The sequence below is a fragment of the Galeopterus variegatus genome, unplaced genomic scaffold (assembly GCF_000696425.1).
Source record: "Galeopterus variegatus unplaced genomic scaffold, G_variegatus-3.0.2 Scaffold4936, whole genome shotgun sequence".
NCBI classification, from domain to species: Eukaryota; Metazoa; Chordata; class Mammalia; order Dermoptera; family Cynocephalidae; genus Galeopterus; species Galeopterus variegatus.
The window spans coordinates 144,214-162,096 of record NW_007731047.1 but is presented as its reverse complement, the minus strand read 5'-3'; the positions used below and the strand labels follow the sequence as shown (position 1 = coordinate 162,096).

The 17,883-nt window shown below is 38.5% G+C and overlaps 1 protein-coding gene across 1 annotated transcript in view; it reads left to right on the top strand.

Moving 5' to 3' along the window:
• Positions 1 to 17,114, top strand: part of LOC103604049 (dimethylaniline monooxygenase [N-oxide-forming] 3) — a 19,730-nt gene extending 2,616 nt beyond the window's left edge. The window contains exons 3-9 of the mRNA XM_008588638.1: positions 3,756 to 3,944; positions 8,374 to 8,536; positions 8,769 to 8,911; positions 12,152 to 12,351; positions 13,247 to 13,602; positions 15,974 to 16,046; positions 16,775 to 17,114. Coding sequence (XP_008586860.1) covers positions 3,756 to 3,944; positions 8,374 to 8,536; positions 8,769 to 8,911; positions 12,152 to 12,351; positions 13,247 to 13,602; positions 15,974 to 16,046; positions 16,775 to 17,114 — 1,464 coding nt within the window. The remainder of the gene's footprint in view (positions 1 to 3,755; positions 3,945 to 8,373; positions 8,537 to 8,768; positions 8,912 to 12,151; positions 12,352 to 13,246; positions 13,603 to 15,973; positions 16,047 to 16,774) is intronic.
• Positions 17,115 to 17,883: the final 769 nt, after the last annotated feature.

The following is a 17,883-nucleotide window of genomic DNA, read 5'->3' as shown; positions in this document are numbered from 1 at the left end:
TCTTTATGTGGGATCCGAAACCTCGGCGGGAGCGCCGCCGTGCTCCCAAGCGGTGCACTGTAGCAGTGCGCCACCGGGCCGGCCCTGCCATGGTGTTTTTAATCCCTTTTGGGTTTGGAATCCGTGAAGTACAACATTAGGAGCAGGTTAGAAAGTAACCTCCTTGAAAGCCAAAAGTAAGTTAAACAATGGGCAAGCTTTGAACATCTCTCTTTGTGTACAGATTTTACCACTGATAAATCATCAATAAGAGCCACTTGGACATAAAATCTGTGGTCAAATATTGGTTAAGTTTATGTAATATAATTAAAGAATTTACTTATTTAAACAAACAGTGGCTTTTCCCATTCTTTTGTTGAGGTTTCCAAAGCTAACTTTTAGTGACTCAGAACACAGATTTTAACGTTTAGGATGCTGACTATGGTCTTGCGAAATCACATCCCAGATACAGATGCAGGAGGAACCAATAGTAAGACACACTGCTTTGAAGTTCTTTAACGCCTTTTTCTTTCTGTGCACTTATAATAAGGACTCTATCAGCAGACACACATGTATGCCTCCTTAAACCACTTTCTGTGTTGCCTGACAATAGCTGGTGTGGGGGCTTCCCTGTGCCCCCCAGTATCTCCAACCCTAGGAATGCTGCCTGGCTAAGCTTGTCCCATCTGTCTTGTTTTTCTTCTTCTGATAAACCTATTAGTATATGTGCAAATTTAGGAAGATCAATAACCCTTTTAAGTCACTACTTCCTCCTCAAATGCAAAATTAGTAAACGTACCTCAATGAAAAGACTGTATTTAATGAAGCAGTAACTCTGACAGCTATTTAAATATTATAAAGACACAAGATATTATTCTTATTAATATAGATATTTTGTAGACTGTGAAGAGCTCTTGAAACCACCCAGCATCTTGTGCAATGTTGTGGAGCCTACTATACATTACTGGAATGTGCTGGTAGGGCTTCAAATTAGCACACTGATGATTCTTAGGGCTATTTTATTGAGCACTGTCTATATGTCACATGACTTTTACCATTTCATTCAATCTTTATAGTAATCCTATAAGCTAGGTATAATATTTTCCCCTTTTACAAATGAATCTGATGCTTAAAAAGAAGAGAAAAAAAAAATCACTCCACCAGTAAATGGTGGAAACAAGATCTCAATTTGAGCTTGCTTTTTTAAGAAAGGAAGGAAGGAAGGAAAGAAAGGCAGAAAACAATAAAACGTTGACCTTTCAGAAGGTGAGAACAGACCTGTAATTACTAGAGGTGGGAAGGGGGAAGGGAGAGAGGGGTTAGGGAGTAATTGGGTAAGGGGCACAAAGAGTAATTACAATTTGTAATGATGAACATGCTAATAATATTAATTTGATCATCACATACTGTACACAAATCCTGTACCCCATAAATATGTATATTCAAAAATAAATAAATAAGTAAAATAATCATTAAACAGCAACAACAACAAAAAACCCAAAAGTTTACAAGCTTGCCTTTCTCTCCAGCCTGAATTCTTAACCTCTTTGTAAATTGCTGGATGCCGTTTCACCTAGTGGCCTGTTGGTCTTGCCAGGATTTCTACATGGTCATCTAACCAAAGCCTCGTATTCAAACTTACTTTGAAAAACATTGCTGAAAATAGAAAACACTGCTCATGTGGCTATTGAAGGGAACACAGCCAAAAACAGTGTTTGCTTTCTGGCTGTTCAAGGAAGACTTTAAAATTTGAACCTGGCATCATAGACTGATAAAACTACTCAACTGGAAACATGCGCTACCCTTCAAGAAAAAGAAAGAATATTCCAGAAGGTCCAACCTTGGGCCCAGGGGGCAGAAACTTGGGCCACAGGGGATTATTAGCGAGCTTTGAAACCTAATAAAATTTGCCATGCAGGATTTCAAAATTGCTTGGGATTAGTCATTCCTTTCTTCCTTCCATTTTCTCTCTTTTGGAACAGGAATGACTACAATTGTTACCCTATGCCTGTTCCACCATTGTATTTTGGAAGAAGATAATTTACTTTTTAGTTTCACAGGTCCACAAGTGGAAAGGAATTTTGCCCCATGATGGATCATACCAAGAGTCTCACCTATACCTGATTTATATAATTTAGATGATGAGATTTGGGACTTTTGAGCTGAAAATATTTAGATGAGAGTTGGGACTTGATTTCAGGCTGCAGTGGGTTGGCACTCTGCGGATGTCAGTATTTGATGAATTTATTTTCCATGTTGAGATGGATGTGAATCTTTGGGGGCCAGGGGATGGACTATAGTAGGCTGAACAATTGGACAATATCTCCCCAGAGATATCACATTCTAATCTCTGGAGCCTGTAAATGTTACCTTCTACAGAAAAAGGATAGTTGCAGATATGATTAAGTTTAAAATCTTGAGATAGAGAGATTCTCCTGGATTATCCATGTGGACCAAAAATCCCATAACATGTGTCCTTGTAAGAGGGAGGAAGGGGAGCTTTAACACACAGAGAAGAAGAGAGATGGTGATACGATGACCTCAGCAGAAAGAGGAAGAGGTTTGGAGATGCTATGCTGTAACCTTGAAGATGGATGAAGGAGTCACAAGCCAAGGAACACAGGTGGCTTCTTGATGCTGAAAAGTTAAGGAATACTGACATCCACCAGAAGATGGAAGAGGCAACAAGTGGATTCTCTCCTAGAGCTTAGAAACGACAGGCTGGCCCCATGGCTCACTTGGGAGAGTGCAGCGCTAGGAGCGCCGAGGCTGCAGGTTCAGGTCCTGTACAGGGATGGCCGGTGCACTCACTGGCTGAGCATAGTGATCCCCTACCAGTCAGAAAAAGAAAAAAAAGAAATGAACACGGTCTGGCAACACTTTGTTTTTTGCCTAGCAATCCTGATTTCCAGCTGCTGGACTCCAGAACTGTGAGAGAATAAATTCCTGTTCTGTTAAGCCATCAGGTTTGTAATAATTTATTACAATGGCCACAAGAAATGGAGATCGCTGGTTATTCAGTTTCCTAATTATTTTACCACTGTGAGGGGATGTACAGACTGCAAATGACGTCAAGAACAACAGTGTTTCCCAAACACCACTAGGAGCTACAGCGATGCACCTAGCACTCACATATGAGATTACAAAATTATGTTAATTTTGTATTTGTATTACTTTTGGTTTCTAAAATTGGAATTTTACACTCTTTCAATTTATTATTTATTATTATTATTATTTGTTTTTAGCAGCTGGCCAGTATGGGGATCTAAACTCTTGACCTTGGTGTTAACCTTGGATTTCAGAGAAATCCAAACATTAGTTAAGTGTGTGAAACCATAAGGGTGCCGACAGTTTAAATGTTTGTAGCTGTTTCCTATAGCACTTTGACCATGCGATGTTCATACTCATGAGCTGACACATCGAAATCATGCAAGGTTAAATTTTAGAAAATGCCCATCACCATGCTTAATAGCTCAAAAGGATAAAAAGATTTTAGCTATATATGCCTAAAAGAACATAACAAAATTCAAAGTTTGTTTTCCTTAGAAAAGGAAAAATGTTAAGAAATGTATATTCTTACAAATTCTAAGTTTTTTTGATAAGCTTCTGTGATTAGCATCAGTTGTTTAAGTGCAGGTAATGTTATGTGTCATCTTACTAAATTTACATGTGGGTAAAGACCAATTCAGATGAGTATAATTACTTGGAACTAGCTCTGAACATGATGAGTATACTCAGTTGCTAATTCTCTTCCGTTTAAAACTATATACTTACAGGACCGTGTGGAGGAGGGCAGGGCTAGCATTTACCAATCAGTCTTTACCAACTCTTCCAAAGAGATGATGTGTTTTCCAGACTTCCCATATCCTGATGACTTCCCCAACTTTATGCACAACAGCAAGATCCAGGAATATATCACTGCATTTGCCAAAGAAAAGAACCTCCTGAAATACATACAATTTGAGGTAAGATGAATGTAACATATCTATGAATTTGGATATTAAAAACTCTTTTTTCCTCAGTAGCATATAGGTCAAAGAAGAAATTTCAATAGTAATTTTAAAATATTTAGAACTGAATAGTAACTTCAACTCTATATATCAATACTTGTGGGAAGCATAGGGAGCTATACTTTCATGAAAATTATAAACTTAAATGCTTATACTAAAAAATGAGAAAGGTTTAAAAACTAACAAGGTAAGAGAGTTTAAGAAATCAGTAAAAGAAAAGAAGAATAACCCCCAAAAATGAATAATGAAGGGGATAATAAAAAGAAATTAATAAAGTAGAAAATAAAGCATACTATCAAAATTGAAAGTTCATTCTTTGAAAAGTCTAATAAAATAAACAACAGACAAATAGTTGGCAGTTTAATAAAAATTAGCAAAAGCACAAATAAATAATGTTGGGAATAAAAAGATAGACCAAATAGATGCAGATAAAAATATATAACAAGAATACTACAAAAATGTCTGCCAAAAATATTTTTAATCAGTACTACAAAAATGTTTGCCAAGAAATATTTTTAATCAGTTAAATTTTTTAAATCCTTTTTAAAAAAAACTTATCAAAGCTCACTCAAGAAGTAGAAAGCCTGAATAGTCCTTTGATGGTTTATACTTCTTTTGATCTAGAAATTTTAAATCATCCCATAAAGAAAACAAACAGAAAGTTCCATAGGTGAGTAATTCCAAATTTTCAATGAAGACATTATTTTAATAGTTTATAAGCTTTTTTTTTTTTTCCTTTTTGTCTTTTTTTTTCATGTCCGGCAACGGATCGCAACCCTCAGTGTCGTGCCCGCACCGGACCGGGACCGGCAACGGGATCGCAACCCTCGGCGTCACGCCCACACCTTGCTCAGCCAGTGAGCGGGAACCGGTCTGTATGTGGGATCTGAACCCTCGGCGGGAGCACCACCGCGCTCCCAAGCGGCGCACTGTAGCAGTGCGCCACCAGGCCGGCCCCTTAATAGTTTATAAACTTTTTTAGAGACTAGAACATGAGGCATGATTTCCAAACTCATTCTTTAACATTATTACCTTGATATCAAAAGCAGACAGGATGATATGAAATAGGAAAATTACAGGCCAATCTCCCTCATGAAAATCAATGCAAAATTCCTTCAAAAATGAATCCATTAGAGTATTAAAAAAGATTATCTGTCTTGATTGAGTTTGGCCTAAAGATATAACAATATTTGAATATTATGAAATATTAATATGTAATTTAGTACAAAAACCTGTTAAAGGAAGAAAACCATATGTTTAACAAGTTCAGCAAAGGCATTAACTGAACTTTAACACCCATTTGTGCTTGAAAGAAAGGGAAAAAAATAAAGAAAACTTTCATCAAACTAAGATTAGAAGAAAAATTTTTTGACACATCAAAACATACATAAACATTGTTTAAATTTGCACTGTTCAGTATGGTAGCCACTAACCACAAAATTGATATGGTTTATAAGTGTAAAATATACCCTGGATTTCAAAGTTTTACTATGAAAAAAAAGAATGTAAAAAACCTCATTAATAATTTTTATTTTGATTACATATTGAAATGCTAATATATCAGATAGATTAGATTAAATTATATACATTCTTAATGTGACTATTAGAAATCTTAAAATTACATATGTTCCATATATAATATTGCTACTGGCCAGTGCTGTATTAAACAGTGTAAAGTTAGAAGCATTCCCTTTAAAGTCCAGAACAAGATAAGGATTTCTAATTATTATTATTTCTTTTCAATAGTCTTAAGAAATTTAAGAAACAGTGCAGTAAGTACAGAAAAATAAATTGTTACATTTCTCTCTGTGAAACAGAGATGCAAAAAAGGATTACTCAAAGCAACATGAGGGCCGGCCCAGTGGCGCACTCAGTAGAGTGTGGCGCTTGGGAGCGTGGCAGCACTCCCGCCGAGGGTTCAGATCCCATATAGAGACCGGTCCGCTCACTGGTTGAGCGCAGTGCGGGCGCAACACCAAGGGTTGCGATCCCATTGCTGGTCACGGTACGGGCGCAACACTGAGGGTTGCAATCCCGTTACCGGTCACGAAAAAAGACAAAAAGGAAAAAAAAAAAAGCAACATGAATGCAATGAGAAGCCCAAAGGGACTGCTCCTCAGCAACTACTCTGTTAGGAGAAAACTGGGTGCAGCCCCAATTCAAAGTTTTTTATTGTAAAGACAAGGAAGTGTCACAAAAAAAATCAGTTGATTCAATCATTCCAAAAGGACACAAAGACATGGGCAATGTGACAAAAGTTATCTATGGCTAAGTATAGCTTAAACAATGGAACATAGTAACATCATTAAAATTAACAACGTGACGTTCAAAAGTACAATTTGTGAAAAGGTAAGTTGATCAAACTGTGATCATTATCTAAAATATAACCTCTCCTTAAATGATTTAAGCAAAAGTTACATTCCTGTGATTAAATCTAGGGATAATTGTCTCTAAAGTTTCAACCAACAAACAGCTCGCCTTTAGCAAACATTTTTTCACATTTTTCCCTACAGCAATTCTTTAAAATCTCTTAACAGGATCAATATATCAACCACCCGTTAACTCTAAAATCACTGAAGTATACAATCCCATACCTAAGCAGTGATTAGAGTTGATTAGATGGGCCATTGCCCCCTAACTTCGGACCATTGTCTCTTAACCGAGGACTTTTGTCCCATACATGCATTACCTAAAAACCCTATTCTAAGAATCAACTGAGAATCAACATTTACCTGATTAGAATTGATTAGATAGGCTGTGGCCCCCCCAGCTGTAGACCATTGTCTCTTAACTGAGGACTTTTTTTTTTTTTTTCCTTTTTGTCTTTTTTTGTGACCGGCAATGGATCGCAACCCTCAGTGTCGCCCCCGTACCGGACCGGGACCAGCAACAGGATCGCACCCCTCGGTGTTGCTCCCGCGCCTTGCTCAGCCAGTGAGCGGGAACCGGTCTGTATATGGGATCCGAACCCTCAGTGGGAGCGCCGCCGTGCTTCCCAAGCAGCGCACTATAGCAGTGCGCCACCGGGCCAGCCCTTAACTGAGGACTTTTGTCTCATACATGCATTACCTAAAAACTCTATACTAAAAATCAAACAAGAATCATGATTTTTAACCCTCTGCAATAAATAAAGGAAATGACAATTTAAAAGGAAAATAAACATTATTATTACACATAATATGATTGTCTACATAGTAAACCTAAAAGAATCTACAAATTACTAGAATTAATAACAATACAAAAATTTAGGCAAGGTGGTGGTATATAAGATCAATATATAAAAAATCAATCGCATTTTTGTAAGCCACCAACAAACACTATATTCTAAAAAAAAGGTGCCATTTACAATAGCATAGCTAAATAAGTAATCCCAGAGTTATTCTAAATAAATGATGTGCAAGATCTTTAGTGCTCATTAATGCTCATTTTATTATTGTATTTCATAAGTAACAAAGATGTTACATATATGTGTGTGTTCTCCAATATGTATGAAATACTACATAAGAAAGTTTTTTGTCAGGTTTTTGTTTGTTTTTTGGCAGCTGGCCAGTAGGGGGATCTGAAATAATAAAGTTTTTAAGAACAATTAATACCAAATAGGGTTATTCTTTCCAATATAATCAGTAGAACTGAAAGATTTTTTTAAAGGAGGGAGCACAACAGCCAACCATTTTGTTGTGAATAAATATTCATTGATAATCTAGTCCAGTGCTACTTAGTGCATAGTCCAAGCAGCATCAACATCACCTGGGTGTTTGTTAGAAATTTCAAGCCCTACTGCTGACCTCCTGAACCAGAACATCTGAGAATATGGTCCAGGAGTCTGTACTTTGACAAGCTTTCTAGGTGATTCTAATACACTCTAAAGTTTGAGAAGAACTTGTGTCCTGAATACAGAAGATATCTTCTAAGACAATAATAATATTTTTAAATGAAATGGCTTGAGAGATAAATTAGGAGGTGGTTGTTATGACAAAACTTATTGGCCATCAGATTACTTAACATATGTGATGTACACTCTTGTAAACTGTGACTGAATTCACTGTCAAATCTCCAAGGGGTGTCACTCTTGTACTGTAGAAAATGGTGTTCATGCACAAGAAATCATGCAGGGATATATATATATATGTATTTATCATTATTTATATATGAGTATTTACTATATATGTATACACACACACACACTAATGTGCATGTGTATGTATGTATATGCCATTTAGTGTTTTGATTTATTCTGAGGGGATGTTGAATTTGTAATATGTACCTTAATAATGAATTAAGTATTGTTTCTAATCCACTATCTACTAAGGATTTTTTTAATACTGTTTTTGCCAAATTTACCAGTTCACATAGAAAAGAAGGCTTTCTTCTGTACTTTTCTTAGACATTTGTATCCAGTGTAAATAAACGTCCTGATTTCTCAATCACTGGCCAATGGGATGTTATCACTGAAAAGGATGGTAAAAAAGAATCATCCATCTTTGATGCTGTAATGATTTGTTCTGGACATCATGTGTACCCCAATCTACCAAAAGAGTCCTTTCCAGGTAAGGCCAAAATTTTAGCTGCCATCTACACATCTCACAAGATGAATAACTTGATAGGGTCTTTTTTTTTTTTCCTAAAAGTACAAGCAGATTAAATTAAAATATACTTCTGTTATATCTAATGTATTTGGAGTATTCTTGTGATTGCATCCATCCACAAGGTCACTTCTGTTAAAGATGCTTTTCTTAATGAAAATCAAACTGCTTCATATGTTTCCCACATTTGTCTCAGGACTAAAACGTTTCAAAGGCAAATGCTTCCACAGCAGGGATTATAAGGAACCAGAGGTATTCAAGGGAAAGCGGGTCCTGGTGATTGGCCTGGGGAATTCGGGCTGTGATATTGCTGCAGAAATCAGCCGAACAGCTGAAAAGGTACTACTGCCCAGATATTCAGGGGACTATCTTTAAAGGGACAGAAACATTATCATTTGAAAGGTGTGATGTGAAATGGGGGAAGAGGTTGGGTGTTTGACATGAAAACTAAGTGGTATCTTACATAGTTCAGCTTCCCTAGGTAACAGGTAAGGTTTTTAATCTCTTGATAGGAAAAGGCAGAACATAACGGGGAGTGATGTCATTCAACAGTCTTCTTCAAGGCATTCAGTGCCTAACGTGTCTGATTAATTCCTCTAAAACTAGTGTGAATGTAGGGTTAAGGTTATGACTCTGAGACTCTTGGGCAAGTCCTTCAATCCCTCCAAGTCTCAGTTTTCTCAATGGTAAAACAGATAAAAATATAACCTACATTTTGGGCTTGTTAAGGAGTTAAAGCACTTAAACATGATTTAAGCAATATAGAGCAATTCATGTATTCATTCATTCATTCATTCCTTTTTGTGTACATTCATTCCATGGTTATTTATTAAGAACCTACTATGTACCAGGCACTGGCTTGGGTGCTGGAGAGAGAGTGGTGACCAAAACAGACATGATCCTGGCCTGGAACTCAGAGTCTAGTGTGTAATGTCTAAATGCACAAATGTCTAATTTATGATTGTGATAGGGCAAGAATAGAAAAGAATAGCATTCTGTAAGAGTGGATAATAGGGGTGACCCATTTCAGACTGGGGAATGGAAAGGCTCTATTCAACTGATCACATTTAAGCTGAGAGCTAAGAGTCGAGAAAGAGGAACAGTGTCAGAAGAGACCTTCAGACAGAAAGCCTTAAAGCAGGAAGAAGCTTAGAGTCTCAGGAAACTGAGAGAAGGCCTCTTGGCTGCAACTCAGTGGGTTTGGAAAAGAATGGTATGAGGAGAGGTTGGAGGGAAGATGAAGAAGTGAAAAAGGCCCTTTAGAGCATCTTAAGGAGTTTGAACAAATGTCACCTACTAGCTTTGAAAGCTTCTTTAGGGATAGGCTGCCCAGAAGTCCAAAGACAGGGATCTTATTTCCAGATGTCATGCATCCTCAACATAGGTCATTCCCTGTAGGTCCTCTGGGGATCGCCAACAAACGTCCAATTTTTCCTTATGGCATTACAATCTGTGGAGCAAGATCATGACAGAACAAATGGCATAAAATATATTCCTACTTATCTGTTCAAAGCACTATACTTAACAGCGTGGAGGCATACAAAGAAATGAACTACATGGCCTCTCTTCTCATGGAGTTTATCAGCTGAGAAAATAATACATTGACATAATATAAATTAAACTAACATCAAGAGTTAAGTAGAAAAAATGACAATAGTACAAGAGCTTGCACTGGAATAGAAGACAAAGAGTGATCCAGGCACTAACTGCAGTGATTACAAAACTGGAGAGCTCACAAAGAGGTAGACCTAACCAGACCTTGAAGGATAAATATGTCTTGTGTTCTAAGAGGTGGAAGAGGCTGTTCTTGATGGCATGAGCAAAGGCATGAAGACAGGAATGAGCAGTGCGTAGCTGAATATTGTAGATTCATCTTGCTGGAAGGGAGGTTCTTAATAATAATCTTTTAATGCATTATGGTACTTAAATACCTTCATTAAAATGAGCTCTTTTAATTCTGGTAAGAAGTTAGTTGAGATTTATTATGCCCATTTTACAGAAAATATAACTGAGGACCAGAATTGTCAATTGTGTTCTTGAAAGTCATACTGAAAATTCACGTTTGAACCACCAAAGTTTTTTTTTTTGTCTTTTGTCTTTTTCTGTGTCCGGCAACAGATCGCAACCCTCAGTGTTGCCCCCGTACCGGACCGGGGACCGGCAACGGGATTGCAAACCTCGGCGTTGCTCCCGCACCTCACTCAGCCAGTGAGCGGGAACCGGTCTGTACGTGGGATCCGAACCCTCGGGCGGGAGCGCCGCCGCGCTTCCCAAGCGGCGCACTATCCAGTGCGCCACCGGGCCGGCCCGAACCACCAAAGTTTTAGAGGACTGAAAGCCAGGTCTTCTGATTCCAAGGAAGAGAGTTGTTACAGGAATTGAGATAGGAAAGAAAGATTGGAGTCAGGGTATGCCATATATTTTAAGGACTTGAATGACAGGCTAAAGAATTTGGATTTTTCTATAAATAAAGGTAAATTATTTCAGCTCTTTGAGCTAAGAAAAGATATGATAAAACCATAGTTTTAAGATATTTGTATTTGTATACATGATTATTTGTACATATGATAAATTAGAGGGAAGAAAGACTTATTTTGGAGTCTCTTAACTTATTAATTGATCCTTCAGTCTCTTCTTATTTGTCTAGATTCCCCCATAAAAAATGACTTGAAGTGATAATACATGTAAAAATTCTTTAAAGAAAAGATAAAATCTGAAAAATTACACTGTTAGGGACTAACATACAGAAGAGGAAGGAAAAGAAATTGACTTTACTGAGCACACGCTACATGCCAGGTAATGGTAGCTAGTTGCGTAGGTTGTTGCATTGATTTAATACTCACAAATTTAATGTGGGGTATACTGATTCTCTCCATTTTTGGAATGAGTGAACAAGATCAGACAAAGGAATTTTCCCTAAAACACATCATTAGTAGGTAGAAAAGCTAGGATTTGAGCCTATGGTTTACTGATTCCAAATTTGTTGCCTTCTTTTGGGATGTTATCAGGCATTGTAGTTCAAAATGCCTGTTTTGAAATCATCATTGTTTGTATGTAGACAGCAATAGTCAGATAAGCACTAGAGAAAAATATGACTAGAATTCAGTTATTGGTCACCTCTACCAGAGAAGTTTTGATTAAAATATGAAAATTTTCCTGCAATAGTACAACAGATTGGCTGACCCTGAGATGTATACTAGAGCTCAGGAAGTTTATTTGGCAGTGCTCTCAGGATCAATATCTCTGCAGAAATTGGAAGGAAGCTTCCCTTTACCTTACAGTAAAGCTGAGATGGTCCTTGGGAATTGTCCCCAGTTGGGGTGAGGGACTGGAACTTTACATACCCGCATCGACCAGTCCCTGAGATGCAGGGAACCCAGCAAGGGTATAAGACCTTGGATGAGGTCCCTCTCTTCAGCCAGAGCAACTCCCAAAAAGGCCTGGCAGCTGTGGGATGCCTTCTAGCAACACTCCCAGCAGCTGGGGTAAAAAATCCTTTCCTAAAATGGGTCTGGGGAGCATATCACAATATCCACTACAAAGGTCACTACTTTCATGGTTGAACTGGTGTTTTTTAAGGTCGTAATCAGCTCCAGAAGTGGCTCCTGGGTGATGAGCCGGGTCTGGGATGACGGCTATCCTTGGGACATGCTATTCATCACCCGATTTGAAACCTTCCTCAGGAACCATTTACCAACCACCATCTCTGGCTGGTGGTACGTGAAGCAGATGAATGCAAAGTTCAAGCACGAGAACTATGGCTTGAAGCCTCAAAATGGGTAATGCACAGTTAAACGTGATATGCTGCTGACTTTGGTTTCAGTGTCAACAATCCTTAATGTGTGCTGTAATCCCCAAACAAATCAAACCATTGGTGGAATAATCACATCTCATATAGCAGAGGATAAATAACTGCAAAAATTAGGAGGGATTTCTTATTTTGCAATCTTTCTACCAGATTTGCACATCTGGAAAGTTGTATAGTACCTCAGGAATTAGTCCCTAGAGTAATGATAATAATAGCTAACATGTTTTAAGCACCTAACATATGTCAGAGTCTTAGCAAGGATCTTGTTTTGCCATCACAACAACTATAAAGAATGGCACTCCCGCCGAGGGTTCGGATCCCACATACAGACCGGTTCCCGCTCACTGGCTGAGCGAGGTGCGGACGCAACACCGAGGGTTGCGATCCCGTTGCCGGTCCCGGTCCGGTACGGGCGCGACACTGAGGGTTGCGATCCGTTGCTGGACACGAAAAAAGACAAAAAGAAAAAAAAAAAAAAGAAAGAAACCTTAATCTTCTTATTCACAGAGAATAAGTAGCCAAAAAAAAAAAAAAGATTCAAATATCCAAGTATTCTTACTTTAAGATTTTTCCTAATATGATCTTTAACGTGGGACAGGATGTGGGTGTTTATTCTGGGATTTGGGAAGAACTATGTGGGAGAGAAGAGAAGGATGACAGAAAATAGATAAGGAGCAGCAAGGCCAGCCTCTCTTCCTTCACAGCATTGCCTCACATCAGTTTTGTTCCTCTGTCACACTGATGATACTCCACAGTTCAGAATAAACACTTGGGTAATTTTCTCCTTCCTTATTAACTTGTATATGAACCAATAAAACAAAGAGGAACTGTTACAATTCTAACAAGAGTCTCTATTTCCCATACAGAACCCTGAGGAAAGAGCCTGTGTTTAACGATGAGCTCCCAGCTCGCATTCTATGTGGCACCGTGACCATTAAGCCCAATGTGAAAGAGTTCACGGAGACCTCAGCCATTTTTGAGGATGGGACTGTGTTTGAGGCTATTGACTCTGTCATCTTTGCAACAGGCTATAGTTTTGCCTACCCCTTCCTCGATGACTCCATCATCAAAGGCAGAAACAATGAGGTCACCTTGTTTAAAGGCATCTTCCCTCCTCTACTGGGGAAGTCAACCTTGGCAGTGATTGGCTTTGTCCAGTCCCTTGGAGCTGCCATCCCCACAACTGATCTCCAGGCCCGCTGGGCAGCAAAAGTAATAAAAGGTAAGCAGACAAAGAAGCTCATTGATGGGGAAGATGCTTGCCAATGAGAATGACTTTGGGTCTTTGTGAAAACAATCACCCTAATTACAAGGGTCCCATCTAGCTTTGAGAATCTATAATTCTATATTCTTTAGTGCTATATTTTATAAGCAGTTTAAGATATATCATATTGGATTATCATATTGCAATAGTATAAGATATTATTAGAGGAGTTTCTGTAATTTATAACTTCCTAGAGCTAACAATTATCCAAGATCATTCATTACACTTGAGAACACCAGAACTCTTGGTCTCAAGTACATAACAAGTTTATTAAATTGTGATTTCAAAACTCAATAGAATTACATTGCTTGAAAGGTTAGTAATAAAAGATGTTTCCAAGCCAATATCCAGCCAACTTCAAATATTCAGTCATGGAAGATATAATTGCTGGAAAAGCAGTGGCATTTCTGCTACTATTTCCTCCCCTGCCATGTGTTATATAAGGACAAACAGTGGATCATTCGAGGCAGAAAGTACTAGAAGTGATAGATGGTCAGCCTCTAAAATAAAAGAATATTGAGTTCCTATATTTTAAGAAGAAAAGAGAAACAACAAACTTGATCGGGGTTAGGAAAGGAAGGCAGGCAGCATCCTCCAGCAGCAGGCACTGTAAAAGAATATTGAGTTCCTATATTTTAAGAAGAAAAGAGAAACAACAAACTTGATCGGGGTCAGGAAAGGAAGGCAAGCAGCATCCTCCAGCAGCAGGCACTGGGATCAGATTCACACTATGGTTTGAATGCAGTTGTGGGCAGATTCAGGTCATAAGACCAAGTAGGGCCATGATTGAAGAACATATCGAGATATCAAAAGCTTAGTGTGCAAAGTTTAGTTGAACTTAGAGTTATAAAATTTCTGTGTGAGAGAGTCTTAGCAGGCCTGCTTCCTTCTGAAGCCATATCTGAGGCTTCTAGTCCTACCCTAATTTGCTGGGATTTAAAGACTCTGCTTTTCATACTGGAACTCAGAACCTGCCACTGTACATCCTAGGCCAACTCTCACCACCAGGCTGCCATCTCGTCATTATAGTTCTGTGCATCCATGATCTCCCTGAATCTCCTTGACTTCCTCCTACCCAGACACGGACGTGTTGCAGGGTGAAGTTGCTCCAGTGGGGCAGCAAACAGGAATGTAGGGGCATGAAATTCTGCTCAGGTTTTATTTAGGATTTAAGTACAGAGAGCTGGCATTAAAGGAAGGATGGGACACTTACTCTCTGTGAGGAAAGAGTTGTAACTTGGGCTCTGAAGAAAGGAAACAAGGCAAGTGACAGGGAATTGATAGAAGGTGAAGGCTCAGTCTTAGGGGAAATAAAAGACAAGGCAAACAACCTAGTTTTGGAGAACCAGATCACCAGGACAGAGGGGCTAGTTACAAGTAACCCAATGGGAGTAGTTGGTGGGCTACTGAACACATTCTCTTTCTCCTCAATCTCTTCTACTCAAGGACAAGACAGGTTCCAGTGTCTGAAACCAGGCCTTAATTTCAAAAGCTGTTCAAGTGAGCTTACCTGTAAGAATTACAGAAATAAAGAATTAAGCAAGTCATCGTAGGTCTTGATCATTCCTATCTGGGCTGGGAGTTCTAGTCTCATTCAAGGTGATTCCAAGATTACTGAAGAAATTATCTCATATTTGAAGTATTTTAGGATACAAAAGCATATGTAGGTGTGAGTTTCAGAAAACTCCATGAACCTATGTGAGCCTGAAATTCTGGGGCAGCCCCAACTCAGGTCTAGCCTCTTGGGGGTCCCTCATGTCCTTATGGACATGTTGACAGTTGACTTATGGACAGTTCATACCCTCAGTCACATTCAAGAACTGTGGGCTCTCCAGAGAGAGACTTGAGGCATCACTAAATTCTATATCTTATCTACTGCAAATTTATTTTCCTGGCAAAGCCGGATTATTTCCTAAAAGTTTTTCTTTTTTCTTAAATCTTGTAAAAGCGATATTGATTTACCTCTGTTTGGCTATAATTTGTTAGATAACATTTGTATAAATATGACTGAGAGACTAGAATGTAATCCCCAAAACTGATTATGAATAACTGATAATTGGCTTAAGAGCAAAGATACAAAACTTTTCAGGTAATGGTTTTTAATTGTTGTGACAAGTATCAGTTCTGAGAAGACTGGGAATGAATTGTATTTCTGTCTGTCTCAAAATGATTACCTGTTCATTTGCTCAAGGTTTTATTTTGCTGGACAGTGACAAAAAAATTGGAAATGCCAATGTGATTCATAACTCATTACCTGAGAAGGACAAATTGCAGGCTGGTCCTATGCTAGATTCATTTAACTATTATCAGGTCTTTCCCTCTTTTTCAGGAACTTGTACTTTGCCTTCTGAGAAAGATATGCTGAGTGATATTGATGAGGAAATAAAGGAAAAGATCAAACAGTAAGAGCACCTATTGCAATGGGCATCTAGGATTTTCATTAAAAAGTCCAAATTTGTAAACAGTTGGGAACAGTTTTAGTTTTAAATGATCCTAAATAAAGTCATTAGGGTGACAGCTATAAGCTGCATTCACCCATTCAACAATTTTAATTGAAGATCTACTTGGCACCAGGCACTATTAAGTCCTCTTAAGTGCAAGATGAATGAGTAATAAGACTGAGAATCTTACATTATACAGGTTTAGCCCTCCATGGCTCCTGCAATATATCACAGAAAAGGGACCCAGAAAGGATTAGAGATCAGAGGAGTGCGGGAGCACATGCATATGGATTTCTATCAATCCTCTAAGATATGGAGGATACTTCAGACAGATGTATGTAATGAAAACGACACAGCAAAATGAGAATACATCTGGAAAACTGGGTTCCATTCCTAGCTCTGCCACTAGTTAGCTCAGTGGCCATGAACTAAAACTTCACTTGAGCAAGAGACAATTTATCCATTTGTAAATAGCGATAAAAAGGTCTTTTTCAGCTACCTTGCAGGGCTGGGGCATTTCCAAATGCGATCCATATAAGTTCATACAGGATAAACAAGCAATATTTTCCTTACTAACACATGAAACTAATGTTGATTCCCACTGATAAAAAGGTGTGAGACCTTTTCCCTGTACTTATTTCTACACGGAGTTTAGAGATCCACAGTGGTGTTTCTCCTTCCACCTCTAGGTTTGGCAAAAGCGACACCATATGTACGGATTACGTCAATTATATGGATGAACTCGCTTCCTACATTGGAGCAAAGCCCAGCATCCCATGGCTTTTTCTCACAGATCCCAGGTTGGCCGTGGAAGTTTTCTTTGGCCCTTGTAGCCCCTACCAGTTTAGGCTGGTGGGCCCAGGGAAGTGGCCAGGAGCCAGAAATGCCATCCTGACCCAGTGGGACCGGTCATTGAAACCCATGCAGACACGAGTTTCTGGGGGTCTTCAGAAGCCTTGCTTATTCTTCCGATGGCTCAAGCTCCTTGCTATTCCTATTCTGTTCATTGCTGTTCTTGTGTTCATCTGATCATCACTGCCTCTAGGATTTCTGAAAGCCTTGCTTATTCTTCCGATGGCTCAAGCTCCTTGCTATTCCTATTCTGTTCATTGCTGTTCTCGTGTTCATCTGATCATCACTGCCTCTAGGATTTCTGAAATTTACTGACAATACCCAGGCAGGAACTTTGCTATTTAAAAATTGAGATTTTTCACACCTCCTACTTTTCTATTCGGCATCTTTTGCCAGTACTCTGTAACTGTCAGTCAGTAAAACAGTGTTATTTCTAGGCTTTTAAATAAGCTCCTTTAAGAATCATGTCACGATCTAAAGACAGCATTAATCAGTCCTTAGATTCCACTAAGACTTTAATCAGAAATATGTTGTTAATATCTTACCTAAATCATCTCCTAAAATACAAACAGTGTTATTTCTAGGCTTTTAAATAAGCTCCTTTAAGAATCATGTCACGATCTAAAGAGAGCATTAATCAGTCCTTAGATTCCACTCAGATTTTAATCAGAAATATGTTGTTAATATCTAACCTAAATCATCTCCTAAAATATTTTGACATGATTCCTTTTCTCCTTTAAGTAAGGTTTGAAATATGTGCTTTAAATCTAAACAAAGAGAAAATTGAGCCCAATAGTTATAATAATCTCAAGCTAACTCTTCAAACCATTTGCAGGGTTAAGGGTAGAGTCTGGCATTATATCCCATTTTTGTTTAATGCAGCATACTCCAGGCAATACCTTCTGTTCCTTGGCCAAGAAACATAGCAAAGAGACCTGGTCGGTAT